The sequence below is a fragment of the Mustelus asterias genome, chromosome 16, assembly GCF_964213995.1.
Source record: "Mustelus asterias chromosome 16, sMusAst1.hap1.1, whole genome shotgun sequence".
NCBI lineage: Eukaryota > Metazoa > Chordata > Chondrichthyes > Carcharhiniformes > Triakidae > Mustelus > Mustelus asterias.
Genome location: NC_135816.1, coordinates 33,629,881 through 33,644,198, shown reverse-complemented (window position 1 = coordinate 33,644,198; position 14,318 = coordinate 33,629,881). Strand labels below are relative to the sequence as shown.

The following is a 14,318-nucleotide window of genomic DNA, read 5'->3' as shown; positions in this document are numbered from 1 at the left end:
GTGCAGATCTTGCTCTGGAAGCAGAAGGTGGGCTCAGCAGCAAAGTGAACACTTAACAGCAGGCGATGGAGGGGGGAAATATACAGACTACAACTCGGGTGTGAACAAGTGGAATACTGGCCTTCATCAATAGAAGAATTGAGTTTAGAAATCGGGAGAAAATGCTGCAGCTGTATAGGACCCTGGTCAGACCCCACCTGGAGTACTGTGCCCAGTTCTGGTCGCCTCATTACAGAAAGGATGTGGAAGCTATAGAAAGGGTGCAGAGGAGATTTACAAGGATGTTGCCTGGATTAGGTGGCATGCCTGATGAGGATAGGTTGAGAGAGGTAGGTCTTTTCTCCTTGGAGAAGCGAAGGATGAGAGGTGACCTGATAGAGGTGTATAAGATGCTGAGAGGTATTGATAGAGTGGATTCTCAGAGGCTTCTACCCAGGGCTGAAATGGTTGCCACAAGAGGTCACAGGTTTAGGGTGCTGGGGAGTGGGTACAGAGGAGATGTTAGGGGTAAGTTTTTCACTCAGAGGGTGGTGGGTGCGTGGAATCGGCTGCCGGTAGTGATGGTGGAGGCGGATTCGATAGGGTCTTTTAAGAGACTTTTGCGTAAGTTCATGGAAGTTAGTAAGATAGAGGGTTATAGGTAAGCCTAATAGGTAGGGACATGTTCGGCGCAACTTGTGGGCCAAAGGGCCCTTTTGTGCTGTAGCTTTTCTATGTTCTATGTTCTAACTCCTGCATGATTCCTGGACGATACAGATGAATCCCAATGTAATGCTTGTATAAGCGTCGTGACCATATTGATTCGCTTATATGTTATTATCTGACTGTTTCTGTATGGGTCAAATCAGAAATACAGTTGCCATATTGTAAACATGGCAAATACCCACTGAATTCTCATGATTATTTAGGTTAGGTGCATTGGCCATGCTAAATTCTCCCTCAGTGTACCCGAACAGGCGCGGGAGTGTGGCGAGTAGGGGATTTCCACAGTAACCTATTGCAGTGTTAATGTAAGCCTACATGTGACACTAATAAATAAACTTTAAACTGATTATTTCATCTTCAGGGTGGAAACATATGTTTCAATAAAATGATACAGTGACCTTGTTGAGAAGATTGACATCTGGCAGATAATCTTTCTCAATGGTTATACGAGAAAATAAGAAACTATATGGTTTTTTAAAAAATCGCTTCAAGTCTCTAGGGGCGGAGAGCAATCGCTTTCCCTTCACACATATATTAAAAAGCAATTACATTTTAGGAATTCAATGCAAAATGTTTTCCATCGTCTACTGCAGAATACAGAAAACCGTGTGCAGTTACATGCAATGTGTGCGCTGGCCAAAACTACTGCACAGAACTCATATTGCACATGACATTATTGTAACCTACTAAAGATGTGCAGAGGTAATGAGCAGGTCCCAGTAAAAGTTTATTTATTAGTGTCACAAGAAGGTTTACAGTGACTGTGAAAATCCCCTAGTTGCCGCACTCCGGCACCTGTTCGGGTACACTGAGGGAGAATTTAGCATGGCCAATGCACCTTACTAGCAGGTCTTTCGGACTGTGGGAGGAAACCGGAGCACCTGGAGGAAACTCATGCAGACACAGGGAGAATGTGCAGACTCCACACAGACAGTGACCCAAGCCAGAAATCGAACCCAGGTCCCTGGCACTGTGAGGCAGCAGTGCTAACCACTGTGCCAACATGCCAGCCCAATAAACACTACATTGATGGTCTCCAATGTTGATAAAGTAAACTCCATACATTGGCAGTCAGAAAAAGTACACAAATTATCAGACTTCTACCAATTACAACAATCACAAAAAAAATCCAAGAATTATTTATCAGCCCATAATATTGACACAAGTGAGGTGGGAGGAATTCATTGTGTAGTTAGAAATATAAATGATTACATCTGTAATCCTATTGTAGTGTTCCAATACATTCTGCCACAACAGTTCTGTGTTGAATTTTATTTATGATTTATTTTAATACAACTGACAATGCAAACCCAATTTGTTATCAGATTTAGAATATGGGCCATTCCACTCAAAGTGTTGAAACTGTCCCACATTGAGGGACATTGTAAAAGGAAGGAGATAATCATCGACTTCAGGAAGCATAGTGGAGGGCATGTTCCTGCCTACATCAATGGTGATAAAGTGGAAATGGTCGAGAGCTTCATGTTCCTAGGTCCAGATCACCAATCTATAAGGAAAAGAAAGAATTGCATTTATATCGTGCATTTCCCAAGCTCAATGCTGCCAAAGCGCGTTACAACCAATAAATATTGAAGTGTGATCCCTGTATATTGATTCCACCACATTCACGAACCAATCAATCCCCTTCAAGTTGTCTTTATGAAAATTAAGAGAATATTTCTAGCAGCCATTAACAAGACAATAATATGAATTATTTTGGTAATAGGGCATTATGTTTTGTTTGGTAGGACCGCCATACAGTGAGGACTGAAACTCTCATGGAAAGTCGTTTATTCATCACCCTAGAGAGCCTGCCTCTAAGTTGAAAGGTACTAGGTTCAAGTCCTACTCGGGATTTAAGCATATCATCTCGGCTAACACTTCAGCACTGAGAGGGTACTTCACTGTTCCAGGTTGGATGAGATATTTAGCTAAGAGTGCGTTTGTTTGTCACTGTGGCTCGGGTTATCTTAATCTATTACTCCATTTGAAGAAGTGTAGGAAGTTCTCTGTATATCCTGATCAACATTCCTTCCTGAACCAAAGCACCAAATTTAGGTTTATTGGTCATTCCTCCTGTTGTTCGTGTGGGGTTTCACTGTGTGCAAATTGGTTGCTACATTTTGCTAACATAGCAACATCCCTCTATTTCAAAGTAAATAATTGCAAGTGAAGTTCTTAGGGTTGTTTCCAACAAAAATGCTGCTATATGAATATGTGCCTGGATATGTTTATCCGCGTTGACATTGGTGTGAACCAGTTTCTGTTTCACATGATAACTAAGAGTACGTGCCATGCCATTTCCAGTGTCAGTGAAAAACGACTCCACCTTCGCAGTGTTGCCAAAAGGGAGGTCACTCCCGTGGGTTAAGTGCCAATAATAGCACCCTCGCCTCGGGTTCAGAAAGTTTGGAGCTACAGTACTACTCCAAAGATTTGAGCATATAATCTAGGCTGCCACTGAGAAAGTGCTGCACTGTCCAAGGTGCTGTTTCATGTTAAACTGAGGCTCAATTTGTTCTCTAAGAGTCATAGGGCCCGATTTTACCATTTTCATTCTAAGTGCTGAATCTGGGCATAATGCAGATCCAATTTAGAAATCTGCTTTCAGACGCCCCCATACGCTCTCAGCCATCTCCAGTCCCATTCGCGCTGTGGGCGGGGCTTAGCACGGCCAAAACGATGGGAGCTCTGAACTGCACATGCGCAGTTGGAAAAAAATTTGTAAAAGCGCACCCGTGTCAGATCACTCCCAGGCCAGAAAGCGGAGAAAGCGGCCCGGGAGCGAAAAGCGGGAGCAATGGTGCACACACACATCACTGTCCCCCTTATCCACCCCCCCCCCCACTACCCACACACACATCACTGTCCCCCTTATCCATCCCCCCACTACCCACACACATCACTGTCCCCATTATCCACCCCCCCCACTACCCTCACACACATCACTGTCCCCCTTATCCATCCCCCCACTACCCACACACATCACTGTCCCCCTTATCCACCACCCCCCACTACCCACACACATCACTGTCCCCCTTATCCACCACCCCGCTACCCACACTCATCACTGTCCCCCTATTCCACCACCCCACTATGCACACACATCACTTTCCCCCTTATCCACCACCCCCCACTACCCACACCCATCACTGTCCCGCTTATCCACCCCCACACTACCCCCACACATCACTGTCCCCCTTATCCACCCCCACACTACCCACACACATCACTGCCCCCTTATCCACAACCCCCCACTACCCACACACATCACTGTCCCCCTTATCCACCCCCCCACTACCCACACACATCACTGTCCCGCTTATCCACCCCCCACTACCCACACACATCATTGTCCCCCTTATCCACCACCCCCACTACCCACACACATCACTGTCCCCCTTATCCACCACCCCCCACTACCCACACACATCACTGTCCCGCTTATCCACCCCCCCACTACCCACACACATCACTTTCCCCCTTATCCACCCCCCCACTACCCACACACATCACTGTCCCGCTTATCCACCCCCCCACTACCCACACACATCACTGTCCCACTTATCCACCCCCCACTACCCACACACATCATTGTCCCCCTTATCCACCACCCCCACTACCCACACACATCACTGTCCCCCTTATCCACCACCCCCCACTACCCACACACATCACTGTCCCCCTTATCCACCCCCCACTACCCACACACATCATTGTCCCCCTTATCCACCACCCCCACTACCCACACACATCACTGTCCCCCTTATCCACCACCCCCCCACTACCCACACACATCACTGTCCCACTTATCCACCCCCCACTACCCACACACATCATTGTCCCCCTTATCCACCACCCCCACTACCCACACACATCACTGTCCCCCTTATTCACCACCCCCCACTACCCACACACATCACTGTCCCGCTTATCCACCCCCCCACTACCCACACACATCACTGTCCCCCTTATCCACACCCCCTCACTACCCACACACGTCACTGTCCCCCTTATCCACCACCCCCACTACCCAGACTGATCGCCAACTCTGCCCCCCCTCCCCACTGATCACCCGCAGAGTGGCAGCAGACCCCCCTGCCCCTCACCAGAGATCCATCTGCCCCCCCCCCCCACCAGAGAGATCCATCTGCCCCCCCCCCGACCAGAGATCCATCTGCCCCTCCCCCCCACCAGTGAGTGATCGGGCCTCCCCCGCCGACAACGATCTGGCCTCACTCCCCTCCCACCCCCCCCCCCCCCCGCAACCAGAGAATGATCTGACCCACCTCCCTCCTCCCCCCCACCACCGATCTGAGTCAGAGAGCCGTTAGAAACACTGAACGCGCTCTTCAGCAGCTGGAGCATCCGATTCAGACTTTTATTTAGCAGGTCTGTTATGGCGTGGTTCCGGATTGGTAAATGCGGTGGTAAAGGGGGAAATGCTCATAGAGTTGGGCGGGCAGTTCATTAATTCAATTTAAATGCATGCAAATGCATTTAAATCATTGTTGCGCCCATTTTGGGTGTGAAGCGGATCGCCGCCATTCCCGGGTTTCGGTAAAGTGGCAATCTGCGCGGATGCAGGTGCGGATCACGTTAATGGCCTCACACCCGACTTTACCACATTTTCGTACCCGAAAACGGGTGCAACGCAATGGTAAAATTGGGCCCATCGAGTCATAGAGGTTTACAGCATGCAAACAGGCCGTTTGGCCCAACTTGTCCAAGCCGCCCCTTGTTTTTAAACCCCTAAGCTAGTCCCAATTGCCTGCGTTTGGCCCATATCCCTCTATACCCTAAGTGAACACAAAAGGCATCATTACAAGGAAAGGAACCGGAGTTCTGCCGTGTTCATGACAATACTGATTCTTCAATCAAAATCGCTAAAACACATGACCTGGCCATTGTCGCACTGTTTTTGTGGGATCTTGCTGTGCGCAAATTTGCTGCAAGTATCCTATTGGCTGGAAAGCGCTTGTTAACTTCCTGAGGTGTTGATAGGTGACAAATAAATTTAAGCTCTTTCTTTCTTAAAGTCTCCATCTCGACTACAAGAATCTAATCAAACCTAAACTGCAGATCAGAGACCTCAGTGTAACCTCTCGCAGCTCAAGTGCCAGAGTTATTTATGGAGGAAGGTAGTTAATTCCTCTTCTTCTGTCACACGACGAACTTGGGCTTGCCAATAAACAATCCTCCCATAAGAAAGCATCTTGCTGAAATATTACATTTTGAAATAAAGGTTCCTCATTACAGTTAAATTTACAACGTGTTTGGAGCGACGGCTTGGGCTGGCCTCTCTGGAACTCCTGCCCTTGTAATTGTCAGTTATTGTAGGGCAGGGTTGTGGGAAAATAAACATTAAGGTCTCATTGACACGGCTGGGTTATCCGACAGGTGCACGAGTTTAGCCGCGCTGTGCACACCATTTAAATGCATGATACGGTTCAAGTGTAAAAGAGTCGCTGGCCAATCTGCAGTGGCAGGTTTAGAATTAGACAATACTTTATGTAATCTAAGAGGTCTCTTTCTCCCGTATGTGGAATCCTGAGACACGCTGTCCCATCCCAGAAAGTTTAGCGTTTTGTCATTTAATTTGGCAGCATTTAGGATTGGAGGTTTTTTTTAAAGTGGCATGTGGAGATTTTCTGATTGCAACTAGTAACACCTAGATGTTGGTTTCAAAACACATTACAAGCGTTATCAATACACCCTGCTTCCAAAAATAAGAAAGTAGCTACATTCAGTGAACCCGAATAGACATTTCACTGCGTCACCTCATTACTGTAGCTGAACAAATCGCTGTTTACACAGGCCAAGTACTAATTTGGACATATACCTAAATCTAACAAAACATGTCCACCGATGTTTATTTACTTTGCGTATTGAATTGATTCCTAATTTCGCAAGAAGCAGCTAATTTTAAGGCCAATCAGTTGCTTTTCATATTAGTATTTACTGCAGCTTTGCCACAATGGAAATCAACTTATGAAAGTTACCCAAGTAGCTTACACATTGTACTGTGGCATTGTTACACCCAGCCTAATTTGGTTATTCCTTGTCGTTCTATCCTTGACAACCACACACGTACATCCGATCAATCGTCTCTGGAATGATTGACAGTAAGCGACAGTGAACATCGAATATGCGACTAGTCTTTTACCTCCTGAGTATTTCAAGGATATTGGGGCAAATCACCCCAATATTCCTAGAATTCATGTTGCTATTTGCATGCCTTTCTCAGTACTGGGGCAGTTATTGAACTATTATTGACTATCGCACAAGATGACCAAGCCCTTCTCGAGCTGTTGGTAGGTGTTAGGAAATAGATTTAGGCTGGAAAAAAATAGCTCATTTGAAAAAACAAAGAGCACAAATTGTTCCGATATAAATGTTCAGAAGATTTGGATCTACGTAAACATCTGGTGTAACATGCGCCTATTGATATGCAGATTGCATTTATCTGGACAAAACACACATATGATGAACGTTTGACAAACTATAGGTAATGTAACAAGGAGCGGAGTTCAGATATTAAGAAAAGCAGATGGACAGTTTATTTTACCAAGATGAAAGCAGGCAACACAAAGTTACCTACATTTTAAAATGCCATTCGCTCCAGTAAGACCGTGATACGCTTATTCTGAGGCAGGTTGAAATCTGAGGCGACTGTATAAAGTGAATGAGCTTTCGAGTTTTCTCACAAATGCTGCAAACTTCACGGAAGCAAATACAAATGTTTGGACAGAGTGGTGAGTGTCATTCTGACATAGACACTCTTTTTGAGGGGGGAGGGGGGAAGCATTCAGTTGTGACCCGCTAGTGTACCATGTTGCTGACTCTCTCTCTCTCTCTCTGTGTGGTGGAGGTTGTAAGCCGGAGGAGCGTGCCTGACCTGCGGGGTTAATCAGGGCTCTCCGTCCCGGACTAATGAACCTCACCCGGGGAGGGGCCCATAGATCGCGTGGCGGCGAGGCAGCCGCAGACTCCCATTGGCGCATTTCGCGTGCCACAGATCCCACTTGGTGCTGGTATTGGTCAATGGGACGGTGTAATAATTAAAGGCACGCTCCCGGAGACGCCGGCAGTGCTGGGGGTGGGTGGGTTGTGGGGGGGGGGGGGGGGTGGGGGGGATATAGAGACAAAGCTTATGTTAATCAGAGGGAGCGTGGCACGGGGCAGACCTGATGAATTCATTCTTTTTTTTCTGGGCAATGGGGGTTATTGTCTCTGAGCGTATATAAACCGTTTATTTAGTCGTGTGCCAAACTCGCTGCTCACACGAGCTTATTACACCAAGATCAGAAGAAAGCAACTGCAGTCGCGTGTCCTTGGAAGAAATCATTTCAACAGGAGGAACCGCACAAAATCCATTGGCTTTCACATCCTCTCTCCCTGTTAATTCGGTCCCCAATGTAAGTATTAGAGCATATTCCACCGTGCTGCGTTTTTAGCAGAACTTTACCTATCACTGGCTGGTTGTAATGCCAGTCCAAATAACTGTAAACATTTCAGTTAAGCCATAAGGATATTCATTGATGGCTCATGTCCTATTTCTCTCTCTCTCTCTCTCTCCCTCCCTCTGCAGCATGGATTGCACCTATTCCGACTACGAACACAGCGAACTCTCCTTGCCACTGACAGATGAAGAAGACAGTGTAAGTTTCCTAATTGCATCACCCTCCTCGTCAATCAGCACCCCTCACGCAGAGCCACTGTCCAGCCCGGCTCCCAGCTCCAATCTGGACAGTTCCGCCGAGCCCCGGGACAAGAAGCGACGAGCCAAAGGCCGCTCGAAAGCCAAGTCTCAGAGCGGCGGCGTCCACCTGGTGAAGAGAAGCCGGAGGACCAAAGCCAATGACCGGGAGAGGAACAGGATGCACAATCTGAACTCGGCCCTGGATGACCTCCGCGGCGTCTTGCCAACTTTCCCCGACGACGCCAAACTCACCAAGATCGAGACGCTGCGCTTCGCCCACAATTACATCTGGGCTCTGTCCGAAACCCTCCGGCTGGCCGACCAGTGCGTGGACGGCGGGCGCAAGCAAGTCATGCTGCCTGGCTACCTGAAAAATCTCGGTCCTCCCAGCCCGGGCAGCGACGAGGGATCCTGGGTGACTACTACCTCCCCGTCATCCGCAACCACTTGCACTTCGAGTCCAGCCAGTCCCTCCACCTCCGAAGACTATGCTTACAAAAGATCATCAGATAGCATCTTCTCCTTCCGCACTATACAGAAAGATTTTCTCAATGAAGTGTCCTGTTTCAGTGACTACCACTGAGGGGGGAATCCCCACAAATGACTGTGTCACAACTATGCCTTAAAATTGCATGAACCGACTTTTTTAAAAAAATCAGTCAATGATGGCCAGTAGAATATTCTTATATACTGGTAGTTTTTTTTAGATAGAAAAGCCAACGCAAAAAGAACATTTTGACAATTTGCTGTTTCTTTCAAATGCTGGGGTTACAAGTGATAATGATTAGCAGCGTTCTAAAGAGTTGTCAGTTCTTTCAACCCGTCTTAAGCTTTTTTTTTCTCCCTCTGTGCACTTTTTTTCTGACTTCCACAAAAGCTTCCTTTGTCCGTCATCACAGAATAGACATCAGCCTCTATTTAATGCGATTTAGGGTTAAAAGAGAGAGAGAGATTTGTTTCTGCAGACGAGGTGAAAAGTCAGCTTTACAATTTGTAAAGTGCTAATGAAGAAAAATGAGCGTGGAAATTTAGTTTGAACGCCCTGACAATAGGATGAAAGGAACACAGAAAGGAGACAAGGAGCGGGGTTCATGCATTATGGATCCCGACCTCCGGCGCTGTTCTTTAAGAGCCTCGGCCATTGGACCTGAGTTTCACACCAATCTGGGCACGATGCCCATGTGTTATTTATTCAAGGAGGAGTATTCATATGAAGATGTATTTTTTTTGTATATAAAGAGTTTATTCTATTATGTATTCATCCCAAATTTAACGTTTTTTGGTTCTTTATACGCTTCTTGTAAATAAAAAATTTAACGTTTTTACAATTGACTTGCTGCCTGATTCTTCCTGGGTTTAACGCACTAACTCAATTTGGGAGAAGTTCAGTCATTCTGCCAATGAAATATTAAAATGGGCATTTTCGGAATAAAACCTGCGCAATTACTTCGTTTTGCAAAATATCTTAAGGCGAATATTCAATAAATGCCGCATGATGTCTATTTACTGGTAAATCATGCGTTGCAGAATGTTGACTGAATTATTTTGTGAGGCAACTGCAACATAATCAAAAATAACTCTGAAATCTAAACATATGAAATTAACCAAACTATTGGAGAAATGGGACCCCAATTCTACCGGTTACGATAATACTCCCCCCCCCCCCCCCCCCCCAGTTTCGAAACGTTTAATGCTTCAACGTTGTCATGGGGAAATGTGGATTAGGTCAGAGCTTCAGAAGCCACCGGGAATATAAACAAGAGGAACGCCCACTTAAAGCTGTCATCTAAACTGAATTTACACAAACTCCGAAGCAGTCTGTCACACGAGAGACCACTTGACTGACAATGGATACTCAAGGGGAAAGTGGTAGCGTTGTCTTCGAGAGAGAGAGAGAGAGACAAGAGCCGAACACAAGGCTAAAGAACTTCACCATAAGAAAAAATGAAATACACCCGCAGGGGCAAGTAGAAATATAAAGTGGATGATTTAAGTTACTGGTTTTAGCAACTCCCTGCTACAAAAGCGTGCTAGATTTTAATTCCCTTAAAGCATTTCATATCCTAACATTTTCTAGAATAATGAATATATTAAACGTTGATTTGCTTCGGAACCTCGAGTTTGTGTGATTAAGCCAGCATACACACTGCTGATGCCCCGGGGAGGGGCTGTTTCGCTCCAAGTACTTCTTTTAGCCCGCGTTTTGAGATCAAGCCAGGTGGTTCAGACAATCGTGTTGTCTATGCACGTGTCTGGGATAGAACAGGGGCTTTAGCCGCCTCAGGAGAATAAAAAAAATCTAATTCCAAATAACACAGCACCATCCATCTCAATTGGGGCAGGGTTGACAGAGCAACACCACCAAGGGGAGGGGCAATAAACAACCACCTGGATGGATCCTATGGACAGGCCGGAATAAAATAACCACGCACTGAGCGGATGAATGGAGCAGTTTTTTTTAAAAAAAACATTATTGCTCTCTATTTTATTTGATAATATGGATGAGTTTCTCACTCAACAATCATTATATACAAATGTGTAGAGATATGTGTGCGATTAAACCTCGATGGACAATGCGAACCGACATGGGAAATGGAAAGCCAGGGTTTTGCAGTACGTGAGGAATGTGTTCCTGTTACTCCATAACAGCCATGTATCAGTGCATTTTAGCTTGCTGTAAACTCATGGACCCCGAGATGCCTACAATACAATACAATCCCGACAGTGCAGAATCACAGAATCTACAGTGCAGAAGGAGACCATTTAGCCCATCGAGCCTGCACCGACAACAATCCCAGCCAGGTCCTGTCCCATCCCACACATTTACATTTACCCACCAATCTCCCTGAAATTAAGGGGCAACTTATCATGGCCAATCAACTTAACCAACACATGTTGGACATTTTTGATAAGGAGGCGATTCGGCCCGTCGAGCCTGCACCGACAACAATCCCACCCAGGCCCTATCCCCATGTATTTACCCTGCTAACCCCCCCGACACTAAGGGGTAATTTAGCATGGCCAATGCACCTAACCTGCACATCTTTGGAGTGTGGGAGGAAACCCACGCAGACACTGGGAGAATGTGCAAACTCCACATATATAGCCACCCGAGGCCGGAATTGAACCCGGGTCCCAGGCGCTGTGAGGCAGCAGTGCTAACCACTGTGCCACCGGGCTACCCCAATGCAAATATTTTCAAATGCTTTTATTGGGAGCTGTAATATTTTAGGGCAGAAAGTAAATTGATTAATAGTTGCATTGCTTGCTACAATGGTTCTATGCTGATATTCTCTTTTACCCCGAAAAGGGCAATTGAACATCCGATTGAGCTGAGTGCTTGGTTTAGGCTTGTTGGTTGACCTGGTTGAGGACAATCGATGTGGTGAAAGATGGTGTACATCCCGAAGGGATGTAAAACAGGAAGTTTGGCAGCATCAAACATGCACACAACCATGGATGCAGAGAGATCCTGCAGTTTTTGAAGCAACTCTTCAATTTTTTTGCACACGTTACCCAGATAAGTAGTACGGCCAAAATAAACATGAATATAAATGGAATCTTGAATGTGTTTTCAAATCTAAGAGCGCTGACACATTTAAACGGTGGCAACTGGCAACCTTTCGTGATATCTCAAGTCTTGCTAATTGTGCTGGCCAATGTAGCTGTTCACGGGTCTTCCAAGCAGTCGGCAAGGATTTTATTGATCAAGTATTGCACTCCCAAACAAAGCATGTTCTGACCTCCTCCCCCTTTCTTCTCTCCTGCTGAATGTAGTAGCCGGCACCATAGAGAGTTTCTGATTCCCCGCCCCTCCCCCGTACCTCATCCAAGTGACCACTCTTCCTCTAATGAGATTGGACGAGAGATGTTTCTAGGCTAACTTTCCATGGACCGGAAGGCGATGGGGAGGTGAATAGGTCAGAACCTTCACGCCCTCCCCCACTTTCCAGCAGGGGTCACTGGATAGCGATGAAAAGCCTCACCCTGGCTCACTTTTCCCCCTGAGTGGCTTGGGGGGAATTGAGGCAAATTGTAGTTACCATGATCCCAGTTAAAATAATCTAACCGACATCCTTCCAACTGACGGCTCAGCATGACACTGAGTGGCTGGAGGAAGCAATGCATGTTTCCAATCGTTTACCGTCCAGTAACAGACTCATGCTCACCCAGGAGATGGTAAATATATTGAAAGAGATTATGGCAAACGTCCCTATACTTACTACTTGTCCTATTATTTGACAAACATAGATGGCACTTGATGTACACCACATTGTATGCACTCTTAGCCACACATGTATACAATCTAAACTGTTCAATGTTCATCCATGTTTTTTGTCCTATTAATTATTCTGACGATTTAGATTATGCTTTGACATTTAGGTTACAATCCAAATATATACACATAACGGGCAAGGAATAGGAAACTTCATTCGATCAGGCTGTTCCATTTAACATTACGTGATAAGGAATTTCATTGGTTTACCAACGTTTAATCAAAAATAACAGTAAACAGGGAGCTGCAAACTACCATTGTTGTTAAGATGCGATTTTCGGAGTACCTCCGGGGGAATAGAGAGTTGATCTGGAAGAAAACCGCGCGGGCTGGTGAAATGCAATGCTTGTTTCGGGTAGAAAGCTCCTGCACCATTCAGCAATGAACATTTCCGATCGAGTCCCTGCACCTGCCCGCCTGGACCCGGCCTTTTGTCTGCGGCAGCCCCCAGGGTCTGAAATTAAAGCCCTGTCCTTATAGGAGCAAGGTCAGCCAAAGGCACGGGGATCCCTCGGGACAAGAGCGACACGGCCTCTTCAAAACGGCCAAAAAAACCCAACAAAAGCGGAAAAATACTGAGGATCACGTCAACCATTCACTGAATTTTTAAAAAATCTCTAATTGGATTTTCCTCCTGGCCCGCTGTCTATTCTAAACGGACGAATTGTCTTTTTTGCCTGTTAGTGCATTTGATTTATTTACAAAATCTTTCCGTTTTTTCTTGTGATATATGTTACAAGTGTGCATTCTTTTTAATATTTCTTCAATATTCCTGTGCTTCAACTGGGAGCTGTTGTAAAACCATAAATGAAGATTACTTCCTCTCTTGAGCATTGCCCGCGTTACTTCTATTACTGACCAGATTGAAAACTTTTCTTATGCCTATTACTTCACTTCAGTGAAGCAAGAGAATCGCCTTAATTAATTGCATTTTTTAAAAAGTATTCTTCAACCATTTGTTTCACGCGATTTTAAAAAAGCATTTCAGGAAAATATAATGAACAAATTAAATTTCTTTTCTTCTGAATATCATCTTGCTATATTGGAACAAGCTAACGAATGATGTAGCAATAATACAGAGCCCGTTGAATACATTCAGAATGTTCCTCCTCGCAATGAAGGAAGGTCCCAGTAGGGACAGAAGTGAGGAGACTACTATTTGCCCCTTTGAGTAACACGGATCACAAAAAAAAAATCAGGAGTTCTGTCGATGATTGATACATGCTTCCCACATGTTGGAAGGTGACGCTGCTGTAGGACAAGAAGTTAGAACAGGATAGGGTGAACTCAGGGTACGAGACAATGAAGGAACCTCTAACCGACCTTAGTGTGTTTCATGAAGCCAGCTCCGCATACATTTAGGCAAAACTGGCTTCTTTGGCCATTAAGTTAAATCAAAGTGTAGAATCAAGCCTGAGATCAGGTGTAATGCCTGTTCTAGTCAGCTTGGATCTAGTATGTCACTTTTGTGGGGCCCATGAATTAGATTCAATTTGAATTTGTTTTAGAGCAAGCAAGATGATAGATTAAGGGCTTGCCCTATCCACTCTGCACATTGGCCTTGTAACTCTGAGAATTGAATCATTTTTCCTTTACAAACATTCAGGGGAAACTCCAGCAAAATCAAAGAGGATA

At 45.6% G+C, this 14,318-nt stretch overlaps 1 protein-coding gene across 1 annotated transcript; it reads left to right on the top strand.

The window, feature by feature from the left end:
• The first annotated feature begins 8,297 nt into the window (after positions 1–8,297).
• On the top strand, positions 8,298–8,990 carry neurog1 (neurogenin 1). The gene has a single exon (XM_078231457.1). It carries the CDS (start codon positions 8,298–8,300, stop codon positions 8,988–8,990), a length of 693 nt encoding a protein of 230 aa, XP_078087583.1.
• The last annotated feature ends 5,328 nt before the right edge of the window (positions 8,991–14,318 follow it).